Source organism: Chelonia mydas, chromosome 10 (assembly GCF_015237465.2).
Source record: "Chelonia mydas isolate rCheMyd1 chromosome 10, rCheMyd1.pri.v2, whole genome shotgun sequence".
NCBI classification, from domain to species: Eukaryota; Metazoa; Chordata; order Testudines; family Cheloniidae; genus Chelonia; species Chelonia mydas.
Window position 1 is genome coordinate 49,274,218 of NC_051250.2, and position 18,873 is coordinate 49,293,090.

Sequence of the window (18,873 nt, forward strand, 5' to 3'; positions counted from 1 at the left end):
CTTGCTTTTCCCAATCATTCTCTTCTGATCTGTGATGCTGTTAATAACAATGTTGATTTGAACTTCAAACTGGCAGCCTCTGCTTAACTCTCCCCCGCCCCCGCACTGGAATATCAGGGACGTTTCAAGTCATGCCTGAGGTGTCCTGGTAAGGCAGAACGGGCAATCTTGGGCTCTGTCTGCACTGGATGTGGGCTCTCACTATTAATCCCCAACTTCTATAAACATTAAATACATCCCAAAAGTCTTAAGATAAAAAGTGCTGGTGTGCTCATGCATTTGAGAAGCCAAACGGAGGTAAAGTAGGGGGGTATTCTGAGAATAACCCTCCTGCTTTACAAATCCTATGGGTAATCTTAGCAACAAACTGGGTACTTGCCTTTATTACCTGCAGTCTGGGAGCTGCAACCAATTCACATAAGGAGGAGCTGACGTTCTGAGAGCTTTCATGTGGTTTGTTGCTGTGAGAAACAGCTCCCTTGGTACCCAGGCATTCCAAGTATCTGTTTCATTTAGTTTCAGACTTGCAAGGCAGTACGATCACATCATTGAGTAGCGGGGGTGGGGGGATCACAAAAATACATATATACTGAACCAACAGTAAGGACATGAATACATTTTTCACCTGCAAATTCTGGCTCCTTACTTGGTCCATAGAATCACTACAATGGATGTGCATTGCAGCGCATAATGTAGAACACATTAGCTCATATTCTCTTCTCAGATGTGACCAATATCAAAACACAACTGTGTGATTAACCCCTGGACTGCTCTAGAGAGTGATTAGCACACCTCAGGAGCATGAGCTCTAATACAGTTACAGCCCAATGACTAGAACTATTAACATTGTTCCTCTGGTTTGTAGACATTGTTACGTGTGATTGCTTTCCCTGGTTGGTATGGGTGTCTCCTATTATTCTGAGGTGGGGGGGCAGCATCCCTTATGTATAATTACATGCAGGGAAAAGGCAGAAGACCTGTGAACTAACTTGACCCCGTTGGGCAGCCAGGGTGGGGGTGGGAAATGCGGGGGGATGTCAGCAGAGAATGAGGCTCTCCTTGGCTGATCCCAGACAATGAACTTGTCTGTCAGCGAGTAATTTAAAAGCAAAGGATCCAGGTCCTGAGAACAAAATAATTTGACCCAAATGCTTAAAATAAAACAAAATAAATAAAATCCTTTGTATAACAGGCCAGGTACTATAAGTCCAAATGCAAGAATGAGGAAGATGGTTTCAAGTAACAGCAGCTCTCCGAGGTGACAGAGGGCTTATCATTATAATGAGCTCTCAAGCCAAACGAGTTGAGCTCTTTGGTTTTTTTAATTCAATTTCTGTGGCTCATGAAGATCAACAAACAGCTTTCGTGGCCTAGCTAATTTTCTGAGGCGTTAGTTGGTGATGGGCAGATGGGAGACCAGAGAGCTGATGCTGCCTGCCATATTGCCTTAGCAGTTAGGGTGCAAGAAGCAGGGGTTAGAAGTTAGTTTCAAGGAATATTGGAACTTGAGCTGTCTTTATGATGTGCTTTCTGACTCCCAAAGCCTGCTGCTCTTTAGTTTACACAACAGCCTCTGAGGGATCCTAACAATTGGCAGTGAGGAAAATGGAAGAAATAACCCCAAATGATTTTATTCTGCCCATGCAGGCTGTGATACCGTAACATTTAAATTGAATAAGATCTGAGCGGTGTATGTAAGAACGGGCAGCTATTTTTAGCGCTGTATGCTGAACAGATGTTAACCTTAGTGGATACAGCCTTCTACCACCCTGAAGCTGGATTCGCTCATTAAATTATGATATTGGAAACTTAAACCTCATCTCTTCTAATTATACCCACATTAAATCAAGATCTGGTGCCAGGTTAGCTAGCTTGTTCGTATCACTTCCCTTCCCCCCATGCTTTCTCCCAGGCTTTTCCCTCTGTGGCATGGCGGAAAATGAGTACAGGTTACTATCAGTAATACGTTTGTCATTGTCATACCACACTTACCTTGCAAGGTATACACTGAACTTCATAAATGTATTTAATGCAGTGGCCGCCACTGTTCCCTCTAATTTTTTCCTCTCATGTGTGGAATGAATTTTGTTATGTGCACCCATATGGAGGTGATGTGTGACAAACCACGTTCATATTGGTGCACATAACTAAATTAATGGGGGTGGGGGGCAAAGGGTTCAGAGTGTGGGAGGAGGCTCAGGGCTGGGGCAGAGGGTTTGGGTGCAGGGGGTGAGGGCTCCGGCTTGAGGTGAGGGCTCTGGGATGGGCTGGGGATGAGGGGTTCAGGGGGGTGGGAGGGGACTCAAGGGCTGGGGCAGAGCATTGGGGTGGGGGTGGGGTGAGGGCTCCAGCTGGGGGGGTGCAGGCAGGCTGCCCTGGGCCTGGGGCCAGAGAACTCCCCCCAGCCCTCTCCCCGCCGACAGCAGCGAGCTCCGGGGGCGGGGCCCCTCCCTCCCCGCTGGCAGCAGCAAGTGAGCTCCCAGAACCACGGGAGAGGCCCGTGGCAGCCCTGCACACCCCAACTTGCTCCCCTGCCCAGTCCCCGTCCACTGCTGCTGCGGCCCTTTATAGCCGGCTGTGTGGCTGCGCAGCTTAGAGGGAACTTAGGACTGGCTACTTATCTATGTAAATTACAAATAGCCACAGCGTGCGTGGGTTACAGAAGTGTTTTATATGCACGTTTCGTTGTGTTAACATACTTCACAATTTGATAAAAATGAATTCTTCAGTCCTGATCCTGCAAACACTTACTCACGTGCTTAATTTTACTGCTGTTAGTAACAAATCTCTAGTACTACTCTCGGTAGTAAAGCTAAGCTCATGCATAAGTGTTTGTCTTGGCTTTTTAAAAAATAGTTACACAGCTGTACAGTACCAAATGCCAGCCAGGAACGCTGCATGCCTGGAAGGAGTGTTTGACTGGATACTTTTTAAAAGCTGGGTGTGTCATCGAAAGGCAAAATGCTCCCATACAAAGCAAAAAATCCATTGCTGATCTGTGGAAAAAGAATGATCAATGCAAAATTCCCTCCAGTCCCCAAGAAGGGAGTTGGCTTCTCCCAAGCACAGAACTAACGATCCCCTTCAATCTATCAAATTCCACACAGTCATCCAATTTTTGTTTAAAGATATTAGTACTTGACTTTACCACTTCACTTGGAAGCTCATTCCACTCACTCACCACGCTCTCCACAAGACTCAGCAAAACGCAAATGAATAAGCATTTATTGTCCAAATATATAAATGAGGCACCCAGAGTAGAGCTACTTTGAAGGGGAACCTTATGGAAACTCATGTCTCCTTTTTAACTTTCCCTAGGGAAGCAGGTACAAGTTTGGGGAATGGTATGGTGGAGAAATGTATCCATCTAGCAAATAGTAGGACCATATATGGCTTTTCATTAAAGCCAGACATCACATACTTCAATTAAAAACACAGAAAGTTGCAGTTGGCTAGCTTGCAAGGATCTCTGGCTTAAAACAAAAAAAGGGAAAGCAGTTGTGCCTTTTCTGTTGGGGAGCTTTTTGACTGACCCCATTTATGGCCATTTTCAAAGGTACTTATCACCCAGCAGCTTCCACTCAGGTGCCTACAGAGCAGCTGTGCTCTTTTGAAAACCTGGCCCCAGTTGTGAATGATGAGCACTCCTGAAAAACTGGCCTTTACTGCCCACTTAGTCTTATGAGCAGAAACAGTTGTATTTTGTGAATTCGTTTTCTAGACAGCCATCTAACAGAAGAATAAGGGGGCACTCACTGAAATTAGGGTGCAGCAAATTAAAACTAGAACATGGACACCACTTATAATGCAACCCCATGATGCAAAATATTATGGATGCAAAAGGAAGTTTCATAAAACTTTATATGACTAAAACCAGCAGCAGCAGTTTTGCTAGCTAGGGAACATAAGCAGATCACCAGCTGAGCTCAGAAAGTCTCCTTCCTCTTCATGGTACAGTAATACACAGTTAAGTGCACTGTGCAGGTTTTACTCCTTCCTTTGAATCACCCAGAACTGGCCACTGATGGAAACAGGCTATTGGACTAATGTACCATTGGTCTGACCTGCTAATGGCAGGTCCTATGTTCTTATCCCAACCGACAGCTGAAATACTTGCAAGTGCTCCAGTCTAGCAAGTAGACCATAAAATGGATAATTTCCTGAGATATTAACCAATCGTTGCCTTTGATAATGCCCAATTTTCACATATGGGCAAGTATTCTAGGGCCTGACTGTCCCTGACAGTGCATGAGTAACTTCCACTGAAACCCTAGGAGCTGCATATGTGTGTTTGCCAGGACAGTTGGGCCCCTAATACTTGTAAAGGTGGATTTGATCAATACACCTTCCCATAAAACCAGCACTGTACCTAAAAGGGACAGAAAAGCACATGGATTTTCACGGGATCTGTTCTGTAAATTGTAAACAATTCAACTATAAATAAATTAAAAAAAAACCTCAATGCCTCATGCTCTAAGCTGTACTGTGGTTGCTTTGGGTCACACTGGTGCAAATAAGTCTTAAATCTGGCATGCAAATAATAATAAATAATAACAGCTGGCTATGGGAGGATGACCCCACTGCAGGGGGATCTGCCAGTGGCATACAACTGGTGTACTGGTCCTTATGCCAGCCCTCTCCCTGTGGCCTTTAGGCGGTATGCAGCTGGGGAAAAGAGGTCTGGCCTCCATATTGGGCAAGTTACAGCAAGCAGCCTTTTGGCTCTCCTAACTTATCCCTGGGCATGAGCTGAGCACATAGCTGGCCCATCTACCTTGGCATAAACTCCTGTGTTGTACTGTGCACTCCTCAGCCACAGCTGAGGATCTGGGCCAAAGGCGTTACACCTGCTGCTAGATACTACTAGGTTAGAGGAGAACTTTAGCGTTAACTTTCAAATTGTCTTAAGGAGCTGAACTGTCTTAAAAGTTCTTGTGACGATAAAAAAAAGTTTGTGTCCACTTTCAATAGTCACTGTACATTCAAGTGAGTTCAATGTACTACTTCATTAAACTCAGAGTCAAATGTAAATGAGATTAAAATATTTTCCAAAATGGAAGATCTAAAGCCACAGTAATTATCTCATGAATCTAGCTTACCTACAAATCTGTGAATAAAAATACTGAATGAACATCTATTTTGTTCGTTTTTTTTAATTAAAATTGAATTTGCAAAATGTCCATTTTTCACTCGTGTTGACTTGGAAGTGAAAATGATATTTTCTTTTCCAAAATATTGTTTTTAAAGAGCTCATGCTAAAATAAAAACAGATCACACTTTTTCCCTTTAATCTGCATCACCCAAAGTGCTCCTTGAAAAAAGATTTTGGGAAGAACAAAAATAATTGCAGAATTTGTACAAAGGGGTTTACAGCTGTTGTCATGTACAAAGGGACAGTAAGAAATCGTAGAAGGAGAAGTTTACATCTGCATGTACCATACCCTGCTGAAGCTTGACCTGATAGAAGGCTGATCAGAGTTCCATAAAAATTGTTGTTGTATTTTTAAAAAAACCTCACAAAACCAAGATTAAGAATATGTACATCTTTGAGGTCATTGTTTTGTAATATAGAACGTTTTCTCTTTATCCAGGGATTGGCCCGAGGACCTCTGAAGCTAGAAATGTCATGGATTCATGTTGGCTCTCAGAACTCATGCATTTTATGAATATTCAATTCATTCAAACCACGCAAGGAGCAAGATATCCAGCCAGTGATTGTTCTGAGGGCGCCATTAAAGCTCTAGAATGTCTCGTCCTTTTCTACCACTGTGGAGAACTATGAATCTGGGACCCTATTCATCTTTTGCTCTTTGGATTCCAAAGATTTGTACTTTTCATTGATCACCGAGGCAGTTTGCTGAAGGTGAATAACTGGCTTAATCTGGAGCACATCAAAGCTCTCTTGGTTCTTCTTGTTGTAAATGTTCACTCTATGTTCCAGCTCAGGACTGGCTTTGGTGGACCCTGCTGGACTAGGCAATTTAAGGTTGACTGGATCTAAGCCTTTTTGTGTCAAGCAAGAATCCTCTGACAATGATGATAACAGTTCCTGAACTACTGCATTGCTGACCCTATGCCTTGCAGAATCCATTTGATCATGTTTTGCATTCCCAGCCCTGTCTAAGGGGCAGTATTCAGAGGGTTCCTCCCGGGTGGTACTGCAGTCTGTGGAAGAGCCAAAGGTTTGGCTGCTGTCACTCTGGGCTCTGGTTACAGAGCTGTCTGTAGATCTGGAGGCACTGCCTGATGTGACGCTAACAGAAGTTCCATTACTTCCTATCTTTATGGGCACTTCCACTGTGAACAGGTCAGAAGATATGTTGGGGTGGTGCACATCAATGGCTGTTGTGGTAATGACACAAATACCAGCTTCAGGAACTCCGCTGTCTGTAAGTAAAATAATAGAAATGTCTATTGAAAATAGCCTGTCTCTGAAATCTGTGAAGATAGTCTCGACAGCATATTTTCACGTAAAATTGTTTGATAAGTGGAGAGAGCTGATTACATTCATAGAAATATTTTATTTGTATTTTCTGTAGTGCCTAGGAGCCCTGGTAATAAAACAGGACCCCATCGTGCTGGGTGGTGTACAAATACAGAACAAAAAAAGACAGCCCCTACCCCAAAGAGCTTACAGTTTAAAATTTGTGTATCCAAAAAATACTGTATTTGCAAATGTCCCATAATGGAATCTGTGGTCACTTGGACACAGGAAGGTGTATATGGGACTGATATACTCCTGATTATTTTTAAACACATTTGGGAGTAAATTTTTTTAAGTGGAACATAAAAATGCCACACAAGCAGTGGTATTTTTGTTAACCAAATTTGCACAGAGTCAAATGAACTGCTTTGATTATTTGCTTTATTGCATACCTTTTAAAATCCAAACTACTGGGTATTCGTGTATGAAAGCTGTTCAGTGCAGTGCAAAATGATATGTTATGACCCTTTAGTGGCTACAATTCAACACAAAGTAAAAAATCCATTTGAAGCATGATGCAGAGCTTCTGCTCACAAGTCAATGTTGTCTGGCATTGAGTTTTCTTATTCTTCATTCATTCAGTTTAGCCTTTCTAAAAGGTTCCCAGCAAGGGGTTTCTAAAAGGTTCCCAGCAAGTTAACTTCCAACTGATTTTCTATTCATTTATTTCCTCCCTAGGTTTCTTTTCCATGGCCATTTGAACCACTCTATTGATTGGATAACTTACTCTAGGAAAAATGCACACCTGGATCTTGAAACCATTATGGATGACTTCAGTGGGAGCAAGATCAGGTCCCTTATCCTTTAGAGACTATCACCTTGATATAAACTTTCATGGAAAACATGATAGGTTTAGAGATTGGTTTAATTTCCCAGGCTGATCTACTTAATCGCTCAGTCTTGCTTGTTCTATGTCATTCAGTGCAATACAGCAGTTACACATGTCTGATACTCTGCAATTCAGTTTAAATTTAAATCTTTAAAGAAAACTCACCACTGCTGGGCTCATTGTAATATTGACTGATGTAGTTGTTCATATCATCCTTGACCATGGCCTCTGGAAGAGTAAGAGGGAATGCCATTAGAAAGCCATTTATTTGATTATTTGTTCTAATCCATGTGATTGAAATACCATACTATGCAATACTCTGCTGCATCATTTACCTTAGCCCCATTCATTGTGCCTTTGATGACACACACTGTGAGGTTATAAGCCGCTTTTAGATATGCAGTGGTGTCTTTGGAAGCAGTCTCACAACAAGCTTGATCTTGCAGCCCCAACTCGGGCACTAAAGGTAAATGGGAGTTTGGCCTGGATAAGGATTTCGGGACCAGTTCCTCACTGAGCACTGTTTAAGTTTCTTTATATGGTAGCAAATGCAAGACTTCTAAGAAGGGGTTCTAAAAAGACAAAACACAAGTTTCCTGATCCAAATTCTAAAATTTTTATTCACCTAATTCAAGCCTTCTGATATGAAGAATGGCAACCCCATCATTTAAATGAGATAGACTGGGAAATTTCTCTCAACACAAAGTAGAAGTAATGCCACTCTTTGCAATCAATGGTTATTGATTTAAAGTGACAATAATGTTCAGTCTGGAGCTTGACTCTCCAGGGATCCTAAGATGTTTGGATATTTAACTCTGCAGGGTACGCTCCCTGATGTCTGTGTGCTGGTAAGCATCTCCTTACTGAAAAGGCTTACATCCGAAGTCTGCACATAGTGTATGGCTGTACTGTAATTAATCTGAAAGTGTAAGCTATAAAATTGTGGTTTGCACTACTACAGATTTGCATTCAAGGATCTCAAAGTGCATTACAAACAGCAATAAGCACAGCAGCACAGCACCCTGAGGAATAGCTGCATATTATTATCCCCCATTTATAGACTGCAGAAACCAAGACAAGTTTGCCCAAGGTCACACAGGCAGCAGCAGGGGCAGAACACATATCTCCTGGCTCCCAAGTCCTGTGTCTTAGTGACAAAAGTCATCCCTCCCTGTAAGATTAAACAAAAAATAAAACCTGTAGGTATTCTACCAAGTCAGATGAAATGAACACCATTAACACAGATTTATTAAGGATAAAAGGAAATATGCTAGGGAATAGTTACTCCTGTGCATTGATATATGGCTGAAAAAAGGAGTCAGTTAACACAGCAAAATAAATCCAAGGAATTATGTATTATTAAGGGTGTTTCCTTTTTCTATAGTTTTGTCACATTACTGTTCAGAATGTCTAGACTACAGAGGCCTCATTCATCTAGGGAGCAGCTCTGCTTACTTCAGTGGGGTTACACCATGGATGGATGACGTAGCTTTGGGGCCAACATGCTCAAATTTGGTTGTCTAAAGTTAGGCACCTAAATTTTCATTTAGCCATCTAAATAAATAGCCTCATTTTTACAGAGGCTAGTCACCTGCAGCACCTGAAATGGTAAGCAAACCATATACTTATTGTGACACTGAAATGTAGCCGCTTTTGGGGCAGAGGGCAGCACTCAGCTGACAGAACAAAAACAGGGGAAGAGGGTAAATTTTAACCATGGCAACTCCTTACTCCTAGAAAACATGCCAGGGGATTTTTAATGTCCACGCAGAGCAGATAAGACTTGACCCACACACTCATACGATCTGCTTTAAAAGGACAAGTTTGTCTTAATTCTGCTGGCTTCTTTGAGCCTTTTATACCAAGTAGTATAAATATTCTAAATCTGATGTCTGCAGTTACACTACTGAGCAATCTCCTTCCACCTGATTATTCTTTATAAAGGGGATGATTCGCTATGGTTTTGGAACAGCAGTGGTGCTCTTGTCTTGTGTTGCTTCTCTATTAATGATGACCTCCTGCTTGACCAAGCTGCAGCTGTTCCCTTAATCTGTGAGTGATCAATACCTCTAGAAGCTTCTCTAGCATTGGAGATTTGACTTGCAAGTCTTAGCTCTGGCTTAGGGGTATTATTATTTAATTCAACCCCTTTCTCAGTATTCTGGGATGCTAACCAGGTGGTCCTAAGGTTCTCTCTCTTTTACTTGTATTTTTTTTTAAACCTATTCTGCTGTCACACTCCATTTTGATGATTTTTCATCTTTCTCTCTGGAAGCTTCAGTCTGTTTCTGGCCTCTTTTCCCTCACTCTTGACGTTCAGCTTGCTGGCTCTGACACAGAGTTAACTAATAAAAATGCTAACCTGTACCCAATAAGTTCATATAAACAGAACACGGAATTTAGGTGGGGGAAAGAAACTACACTACGCCACACTGATTCACCTGATAAATCAAAAGAACATGAGACTGTTCCAGAATTTATCTAAACCAATGGAAGTTACACCTCAAAACAGCACAATGCTTGAAATGTTTGGGATATCAAACAACAATCCCAAATGGTAACCATCTTTGGGCTCGATCCTGAGCTGGTGTAAATTCACAGCACTCCATGAAGCCAATGGAGTGATGCTGATTTACACCAGCTGAAGATCTGACCCCTTATTCAATTATAAATATTTTCAGAACAAATTAAGGGCCAATCATCAGGGCGTGTAAGTTCTCCATTGACTTCGACTGAACTCTGATGACTGACAGCAGCAGAGGATCTGGCCATCGGATGTAACAACGCATATGAAATCTGCATCTGATTTTAGACTGAAAAATATGTAATGAGAGCACTAACAGAAAAACACCAGCTGTACTGTGCATTTGATAGTCACTAAAGAAGTTCTGTTTTCTGTACAGTAGTTGACTGTCAATTGATTTTTTCCCCACCAAGAATTAATTCTCTTATAGTAAAACAATGAGAATTTTACAGTAACTGCAAAATATACACATATTTTGTCACGATTTTGAGCAGAACTGAACAATTACCATTATGAACATAATGAGAGCATCCAGTAAGAACTTCAAGCTTAAAAGCAACCTGATCTATCCAATTTGCAGTGTATCATATGCTTTAAAAGCATCCTCTCCTTTTAAGTGTTCTTTTCGATACCATGTTTCAGAAAATCATGCTCATCCCTATGAGCCAGATTTCCCACATCCCCTTGGGTCTCTGTGGTTACAGTCCTGCCTTTTCACAGCACATTGTGGTTTGCAGGTGAAAGAAACAGATGTTTTCCGTGGAACACTTTCTCCACACAACAAGACCCAAACCACTAAGCACTCTGTACCTGAAATAGCTGCACTCATAAGACGGCAATCTAACTTGACACTGAAAGGGAACATGGTTGTTTTCCTGGTTTCACTGGATCTTAAAAGCTTTTTTGGCCCCTGTTGATCTTTAAATGCCTGCAGTCAGAGGTGTGCTTTGTGCTAATGTTTGAGTTTAAAAAGAGGCCTCAGAGTAGCTCAAGGCAATGCTACTGGATTAAGAGTACATTGCATTGGTTTTCAGCTACCAGCTCTTAGAATACACTTCATTTTAATCATTCATAATTTATACTATAAATGCCACAACGTTCACAGTTGGTATATGTACACTTTGTAGATCTAGCATGCATTTTTCAGGTGGATACATAACTTTCTGGGGCGAGCATAAGGGGGTGCAGATATTAGAGCCTTGATCAATTTAAAGATTTCACTAGATTTTCTATGAGTTACAGAAATCTCTTGCGATCCTTGAGCAACATATGACTCTAATTCAGAGCTGATTTAAGAAATATGCTGGAAAGAGAAATTATGTTGTGATAGGTTTAGGGTGACCGACGTCCCGATAAAATCGGGACTGTCCCGCTATTTAGTTGTTTGTCCTGCGTCCCGACTGATGTACTCCGGCTTTTTTTTTTTTGCTTGGGGTGGCAAAAAACCTGGAGCCGGCCCTGGTTGAGGGGTGAGCCTGTGGCTGCCCCCCCATGTGTCCCAATATTTTGTTCTTGTCATCTGGTCACCCTAGATATGTTATAATGAAAAAGGTGACATAACGCCCCCCCTGAAATAAACAGTTGCTTGTCTGCTTTTGGTTCCATATTCCAGTTTGGTCAAAACTCATATTGGACATCAGAACTCCTTCCAGATTTCATGTATGTGTCAATCTAAGAATTTGTATATCAATCAACATAACATTTATGATCTGTGAATGGACAGTTTTCAAACAAATCAACATAAAATTTGCCATATTGACTTGGATACCACTAGTCCAACTAATCCAGCATCTTGACCTGGGCAGCGGCCAATATCTGTGCCAAAGGAAGTCTCCCATAAGCACTTAGCTAACAGTGCAGTGCTGTACATGGAGGGAAACATTCTTTATCACCACGGCAGATAATCAGCCTATACTGTGGAGTGTGAGATTTGATTGGCTTTATTATCTCCATTTACATTGCTAAAAATGTTAATAGTGAGCATAAAATTAGCCAGCCTTTTAGCTTGTGCAACCTTTGCAATAAAGTACTATGGCAGAGCAACATAAGCATATGCATACCAGGCAGGCATGAAGCAAGCATTGGATGATTATATTGAAGCAAACTGGCAATTAACAAACTGGTTTTTAATCATATGGCAATCTCAGCTGCTTTAGAAGCAATAGGTTACAATAAACTCAAGTTATCCCAAGTGGTATTATTCATTGTTAACTTCCATACTGTTGTACTCAAGGATTTTTGAAAAATATTAAAGTTGAAAACTTTTGAATATTACATTTATATAAAAGAAGTTACCTTGTTCAGTAATGATGGTTCAGTAATGATGGTTCTTCAAGACGTGTCCCCTTATGGGTGCTCCACTGTAGGTGACTCCTGAGCAGTACCCCCCTTAGGGCTGGGACTTCGGGGGGTGGGTTAGTCACAGATGAGAGAGCTAAAGATGGCATCCAAGGTGGAGTCCCTGCTGATTGCATAATGTTCTGCAAAGGTGTGGACTGATGCCCATGCCACTGCTCTGCAGATCTCAGATGGGGACATTCTTGAGGAAGGTGATGGAGGAGGAGATGGATCTCGCGGAATGTGTACGGATCGAGGCTGGAGGGATCATGTTACGAATTTGGTAGCACCGTCTGATGCAATTAGAGATCCACTTGGAGAGTCTTTGGGCTGATATTGCCAAGCCCTTAGATCTTTCTGCCATAGAGAGAAATAGTCTAGGAGACTTCCTGAAGGCCTTTGTCCTATTGAGGTAGAATGCATGGGCTCTCCTGACATCGAGGATATGCAATATGGCTTTCCTATTGTCTCAGTGAGGCTTGAGGAAGGAGGCGGGAAGGTGAATAGACTGATTCATGTGAAACGAGGGGGTCACTTTAGGGATGAACCTTGGATGTGGCCTAAGTGTAACCTTGTCAGAGAAGAATTCTGTGTATGGGTGATGAGCCATCAGAGCTGCTATTTCCCCTATTCTTCTAGCCACGGTAATTGCAACCAGAAAGACCGCTTTCATCAATAGGTATGCTAGTGAACAGGTAGCCAGAGGTTCAAAGGGGGCCTAGTCAGCCCTTTCAACACTAGGTTTAGATCCCATGAGGGGGTAGGAAGTTGAGGTTGAGGGAAGAGGTTTGTTATTCTCTTAAGGAACCTTTTAGTGGTCGGGTGCAATAGTACTGAGTACCCTTCTACGGGTTGGTGAAATGCTGTAATAGCTGCTAGGTGGACCCTGAGAGAGCACAGCGATAACCCCGATTTTTTAAGGGTCAGGGTATATTCCAGAATATGTGGAAGAGTTGCTGATACTGGAGAGATTTGGTGTGACGTGCACCAAATCTGAAACCTGGACCATTTCTGCAGGTACACATTGCGAGCTGCATCAGGTAAGGGTACCAGGTCTGTCTCGGCCCTGTGGGAGCAATCAGAATTATGTGAGTGCCGTTCCTCTTTATCTTCAGCAGGACCTTCAGGAGAAGAGGAAATGGAAGGAAGGAGTAAAGAAGGTCCTTGTCCTATGGGAGGAGGAGGGCATCACCCAGAGAGTGCTGACTGACCCCTGCCCTGGAATAGTATCGTGGACACTTCTTGTTCTGGTAAGTGGCAAACAGATCTGTGGATGATGTTCCCCACTGTGTGAATAAGTTGTGAAGTACTGATGGGTGCATCTCCCACTTGTGGTTGTGCGGCAATGTGTGACTTTGTTTGTCCACTATCATGTTTTGTGTGCCCGGAAGGTAAGCCACGGATAAGGTAACATTGTGAGAGATGCACCAGTTACACAATTTCATTGCCTCCGTGCAAAGAGAGGGTGATCTGGCTTCCCCTGATGGTTAATATAATACATGCAGGCTATGTTGTCCATTAGGATCTTTATATGTGACCCTTTGTTATCAGCGGGAGGAAATGGGCATAGGTGTTCCGGACCGCTCTCAACTCAGGGAGATTGATATGCAAGGATATCTCCACAGGCAGCCATTTGCTTTGCGCTGTGAGGCTGTTTAAATGCACGCCCCACCATATGAGGGATGCATCGGTGGGAAGGAGCTACAAAGGTGGTGCCTGAAAAAAGGGGATCCCTTTGCATGCATTGGCTGGGTTCTTCCGCCAGTCCAGGCAGTTCCTGATCCTGGTGGGCAGTGACAGGGGTTTGTCCAGACTGTTCCTGTTCAGTCTGTAAACCGAGCTGAACCACAGCTGTAGGCATCACATGTGAAGTCTGGCATGTGGAATCACCGCCATGCTAGCTGCCATATGCCTCAGGGACTGGAGGCAGATTCTGGCTGGCATTTGAGGGCTGCATTGAGCTGTGTCTATAAGCGATATCCGGGACAGAAACCTGTCCTGAGGTAGGAAGACTTTGGCCTGTAGCGCATCTAAGTCAGCCCCTATGAATTCCAGGCATTGTACTGGTGTGAGCGTCAACCTCTGGGAATTGATCTGTAGGCCTATGAACAAGCGTATTGTGTCCTTGGTGGCTCAAAGAGCTCCCTGAAGCGACCAGTCTCTGAGAAGACAATCGTCCAGGTAAGGGTAGATCATTATCCCTTGTGATTGTATCTGGGTGGCCATCACCGAGAGAACTTTGGAAGAAACTCTCGGGGACAATGAAGGTTCCAAGGGAAGGACTCTGTATTGGTAATGGTCATGCCGCAGGGTAAATTCGAGGAGAAGGCTGTGAGCCAGTAGTATTGAAATGTGAAAGTAGGCATCTTGTAGGTCGAGGGCCAAAAACCAGTCTCCCTGTTTCAGTGATGGAATGATCGTTGATAAGGTGACCATCTGGAACTGCTGAGCTTTGACAAACTTGTTGAGAGCTCTGAGGTCCAGGATGGGTCTCCAACTCCACTTCCTTCTGAATATTAGGAAGTAGCGAGAATAGAAGTCTTTGCCTGGTAGATGCTGAGGTATGGGTTTGAAGGCTCCTATCTGCAGGAGGCGACCTATCTCCCGCTGTAGTAGAAGGGTCCCTGAAGAGGGATGGGGAAGGGTGTTGTGGAGGGGGTAGACAGGTGAAATGGATGGAATAGTAGGATCTGACAATCTCTAGGACCCATCTGTCTGAGGTTATCCGCTCCCAGGCACTGCAGAATGCTGCCAAACGGTCGCCAAATGGGTGCATGGTCATAGATAGCAGTGGGAAGTGGTATGGCGGTGCCTCAACCTGCCCATCAAAAGTGGTGTTTAGGGGCAGGCATTTGGGTTGAGGACTGGGAGCCTAAAGGCTTTCGCTTTGAGAACTTTTCCTTTTTCCTCTGGGGCTCATAGTTCCGTTGTGATGGGAATTAGGACGAATAAGGCCTCTGTTGGTATGGAAGGCAAAAATGTCTCTTTTGCCCTGATGTGTAGATTCCCAGTGACCTAAGAGCGGCCCTGGAATCCTTTGAGTGGAGAGAGGCGTTGGTCTTCTCGGCAAAGAGCTTCACACCCTCAAAGGGGAAGTCCCCCACCATAGGCTGCACCTCCTTCAGGAATCTCGAGAGGTGGAGCTACAACACCCATCTCATTATAACAGCTGTGAAATGGTTCTGGCAGCTGTGTCGGCAGCGTCAAGGGCTGACTGCAAAGATGTTTTTGCTACCGGTTGCCCGTGCTGGATGATGGCCTAGAAGGAATCCTGGGAACTCTCCAGCAGCTTATCAGTAAAGTCGTATAATTTATTGTAATTCGTGTTGTACTTTTCTGTGAGCGCCTGGTAGTTGGCAATTCTAAACTGTAAGGTGGCCGAAGAATATGCCTTCCTATCAAAGAGATCAAGGGGCTTCCAGTGTCTGTCATAGCGTGTTGTCCTAAGGTGGTGCTGTCAGCCACGAGAGTTCACAGCATCCACCACAATGGAACTGAGTAGTGAGTGGGTGAATAGGAACTCTGATTCCCTGGTGGGAACATCATATTTTTTGTCCACCTGCTTGCACGTCTGGGCCACAGAGGCTGGGGTTTGCCACACAGACTTAGCTGGGTCTAGGATGGCCTTGTTGATCAGGAGGGAGATTTTGGAGGTAGACAGGGGTGAAAGTAATAATAAATTCTTACCAGTGTGTGGGCTGGCTCCAGCCCCCGGAAGGGGCCGGGCGGAAGGGGCCTCGGGCAGAAGGGGCGGGGATGGGGGTCAGCCTCCCCCAGCCAGCCCATCCACGCTACCCCTTCCTCCCCACCCCCTGTCGGCGGCCCCGTCAGTACAGACCCTACCGGCAAGGCTGCCGATGGGGAAGGCAAAAGGGGCAGGGACGTTAAAGTGCTGCCGTGGCAGTGCTTTAATGTTGGCTGCATATGGGCTGGTACCAGCTTCTTGCTGGTATGCCGTACCAGCCCGTACTGGCTCACTTTCACCCCTGCAGGTAGATGAAGCATGGAGGATGTTGATAAGCTGGTGGTGCATATCTTTAACCCCCTTCAATGGTATGTGGAGAGTGTCCACCACTCTCTTCGCCAGCTCTTGGAATAAGCAGAAGTCATCCACCATGGAAGGTGGCGACAGCATGACCATTTCGGCAAAGGCGAGGATATGACCTCCTCCTCTGTCCACCTCTTGCTCTCCACTTCTTGAGGTTCCGAGACCTGCAATGCTGTAGCCTAGGGGGCTTGCCTGGAGGGCTCCCAGGAGACGCTCAGTGCCTTCTAGGCAGGCTGTTGGTGTGCAGCCAGGGGTCCCACTCACTGTCCAATCCCTCACTTGACATCAGAGGGGCATGGCATGATTGTGGGGAAATCCTGCTTGGTTGGCCATGGCTCTGTTCCATGATCTTGGTACCAAGGGGCAGAGAGTCAGGAGCTTCCAACATAGCGAGGTCACCAAGCTGATGGAATTCTGCTCGTACCGAGCATCCTGGTGTTGGTGGTGGTGCCAGGGGAGATGGAGACTTTGCCCATACTGATCTCTCTGGTGCCAGATGGGCCAATGTTGCTGGTGGTACTGACAACAACTCGCTTACTAGGAGTGTCTTAGGGCATTTGCCCGTGTCTCTCTGTACTGAAGATTCCGTGCCTGTGCCCAAAGGTCTGTGGGCCTATCAACGATACCGGACACCGACCGTTGAAGAGAGGAGTGGGTGCCAGATGAACTTGGTGCCAGTGGTGCTGAGGATATCAAGCAAGATGGTGATCGCTTTTGGCTATCCCTAGGCTTGCTGAGGGGACTTCCTGCTCTCTTTTTCAACTTGTGAGAGGAGTCCCCAGACTGTTTCTTCGACACACTGTCCTTCGAAGTTGAAGGTTGAGGGGAAGACTCATGTCCGCCAGAAGGCTGGGGTCGGAGAGCCACCTCCATAAAAGATGATTTTCTGGTGGAGCTCTCTGCCCTTGTGGGATCTTGGTCAGAGCTGGTGGCAGAGAGAACACTTTTGTGGGATGTGGCCCTCACTGAAGCAGCGAATGTATTGGGAGTGCTTGTCTGTGACCGTAATCACCTCGCTGTAAGTGCGACACTTCTTGAGCCCCAGAGAGCTGGGCATACCCTTGCCCAGGAGGGTCCCCTCCCCCATCCCACAAGAACAAAGTCCTTTCTTTCTTCTTCTTCTAAAGGGTTTCTAAAAGCTAACCATTAACAACTGAAAAAGAGAGTTAACGACAGCTAACGGCTCTGTCTCTAGCCAGAGGTAGTTGAGATGGAATTGAGGACAGTTAGCCCGCATGCACTGGCAAGCCTCATGGTGCAGCATGAGGAGAAACAGCACAGGTGCAGGCCCAACGGACACTGCTACCAAAGTTCTCTGACCAGCAGTGCAGGGAGGCAGACACACCTACAGTGGAGCACCCATAGGGACACTACTAGAAGAAGAAGAAGAAAAGCATATTATTTATGCAATACACTATAGCATCATAAAGGCAGATCATGGTGATTTAAAATCAGATAAAAATGTCCTTTAGCACATTCAACTGAACTAAAACAACAGCGGATTGTAGGAAGAATGTCAGTATATATGAGGAAGAGAGAACAGCGTTTGCGAGAGGGCAGATTGTTTGTATAATCTAAAATACTATATAGTTCTCGTCTCTCAAATTTTATATTGATTCTCTTAAGTATCAATTCGCCTTTCAGATTCCTCCTCTATCTCCTCTTCATGGGTAGAAATTTCTTTTGATTTCATTCCATGGGGAACTCACAATTTCCAGGATCCAGGAGATATAAGACTATTTTCTCTTTTCTTACAGATAGCTTGGATCTTTATGAGATACAGTTATGCGGTCTCCACATTCTCTTCCATAAAGCCAATCTCATTCCGCAGCCTAAGCTGATGGATCGGAGAAGCAAGAAAAAATATAATTTTCCTTTCATACATTGGAGATGGTGACCCTGGAAACATGGTTACGGACACTGGACTCTAATAGTTATGCTTAGAGTCCCCCCTTTCTCTCCTTTCTTGTTTGATGTGCCTAGAGGAATCAAAACATTTCTACACAGGGACTGGAGCATGTTTAATTTTTAGATTTGGACTGCAAGCAACAGCGCTGTTAATAAAAGCCATGGAATCAGGATCTCTCTTACCCATAGGAACCCCAGTTTATTTGCACATTCAGGAAGGGAAGATGATTTCACATTTCTCAGTGGATTGGAAACTGTGGTGTGTAGCAAGAAGAAGGACAGGCCCTGGAAAGAAGAAGGTAGGATAGACTGCTGTCTACGGCAACACACTGCTCAATGCATTGGGGTGTAAATTAATGCCGACCTTGACAAAAATAGATACAAGGAATCACTTCACTTGTCAGTGAAATGCGGCTACTAGATGGAACGAGGCAGTTGTGGAACAATACACAGCAGAACTGTACAATTCAGGACAGGAAGTGAAGACTAGTATTGATTCCAACTAAGACTAGAGTAGCAATTTCAGTAGGAAGGAAGGTAATTATCCAAACTGGAGTTTAGCCAGGACACTGGGGTTAATACCCTATCTCTTATGAAAAAAGAAATAACCTCTTCCCTGAATTTAAAGTCAACCATTTTCTGTGGGTCAGCTGCTTGAGCTGCTGTGTGCATTATAAAGCCAGGCCCATCCCTTCTCTTCTGGGGGGATGGAGCTAGCACTTTAGCCTGCTATCCAAAATCTT

General features: G+C 44.3%; 2 protein-coding genes across 4 annotated transcripts in view; one reads left to right on the top strand and one right to left on the bottom strand.

Annotated features, from left to right (window-relative positions):
* ETFA (electron transfer flavoprotein subunit alpha) overlaps window positions 1–15,494 on the top strand; it is a 71,236-nt gene extending 55,742 nt beyond the window's left edge. Inside the window, exons 12-15 of the transcript XR_006284286.1 lie at window positions 5,592–6,389; window positions 13,290–13,424; window positions 14,230–14,355; window positions 15,178–15,494. The gene's annotated coding sequence lies outside the window, so the exon portion shown is untranslated. The remainder of the gene's footprint in view (window positions 1–5,591; window positions 6,390–13,289; window positions 13,425–14,229; window positions 14,356–15,177) is intronic.
* Window positions 5,777–18,873, bottom strand: part of TMEM266 (transmembrane protein 266) — a 122,096-nt gene continuing 108,999 nt past the window's right edge. For all 3 annotated transcript variants that reach the window (XM_043523914.1, XM_043523913.1, XM_043523915.1), the window contains 2 exons: window positions 7,479–7,541; window positions 5,777–6,387 (listed from right to left, as the gene is read on the bottom strand). In XM_043523914.1, the coding sequence (XP_043379849.1) occupies window positions 5,777–6,387; window positions 7,479–7,541 (674 nt within the window). The remainder of the gene's footprint in view (window positions 6,388–7,478; window positions 7,542–18,873) is intronic.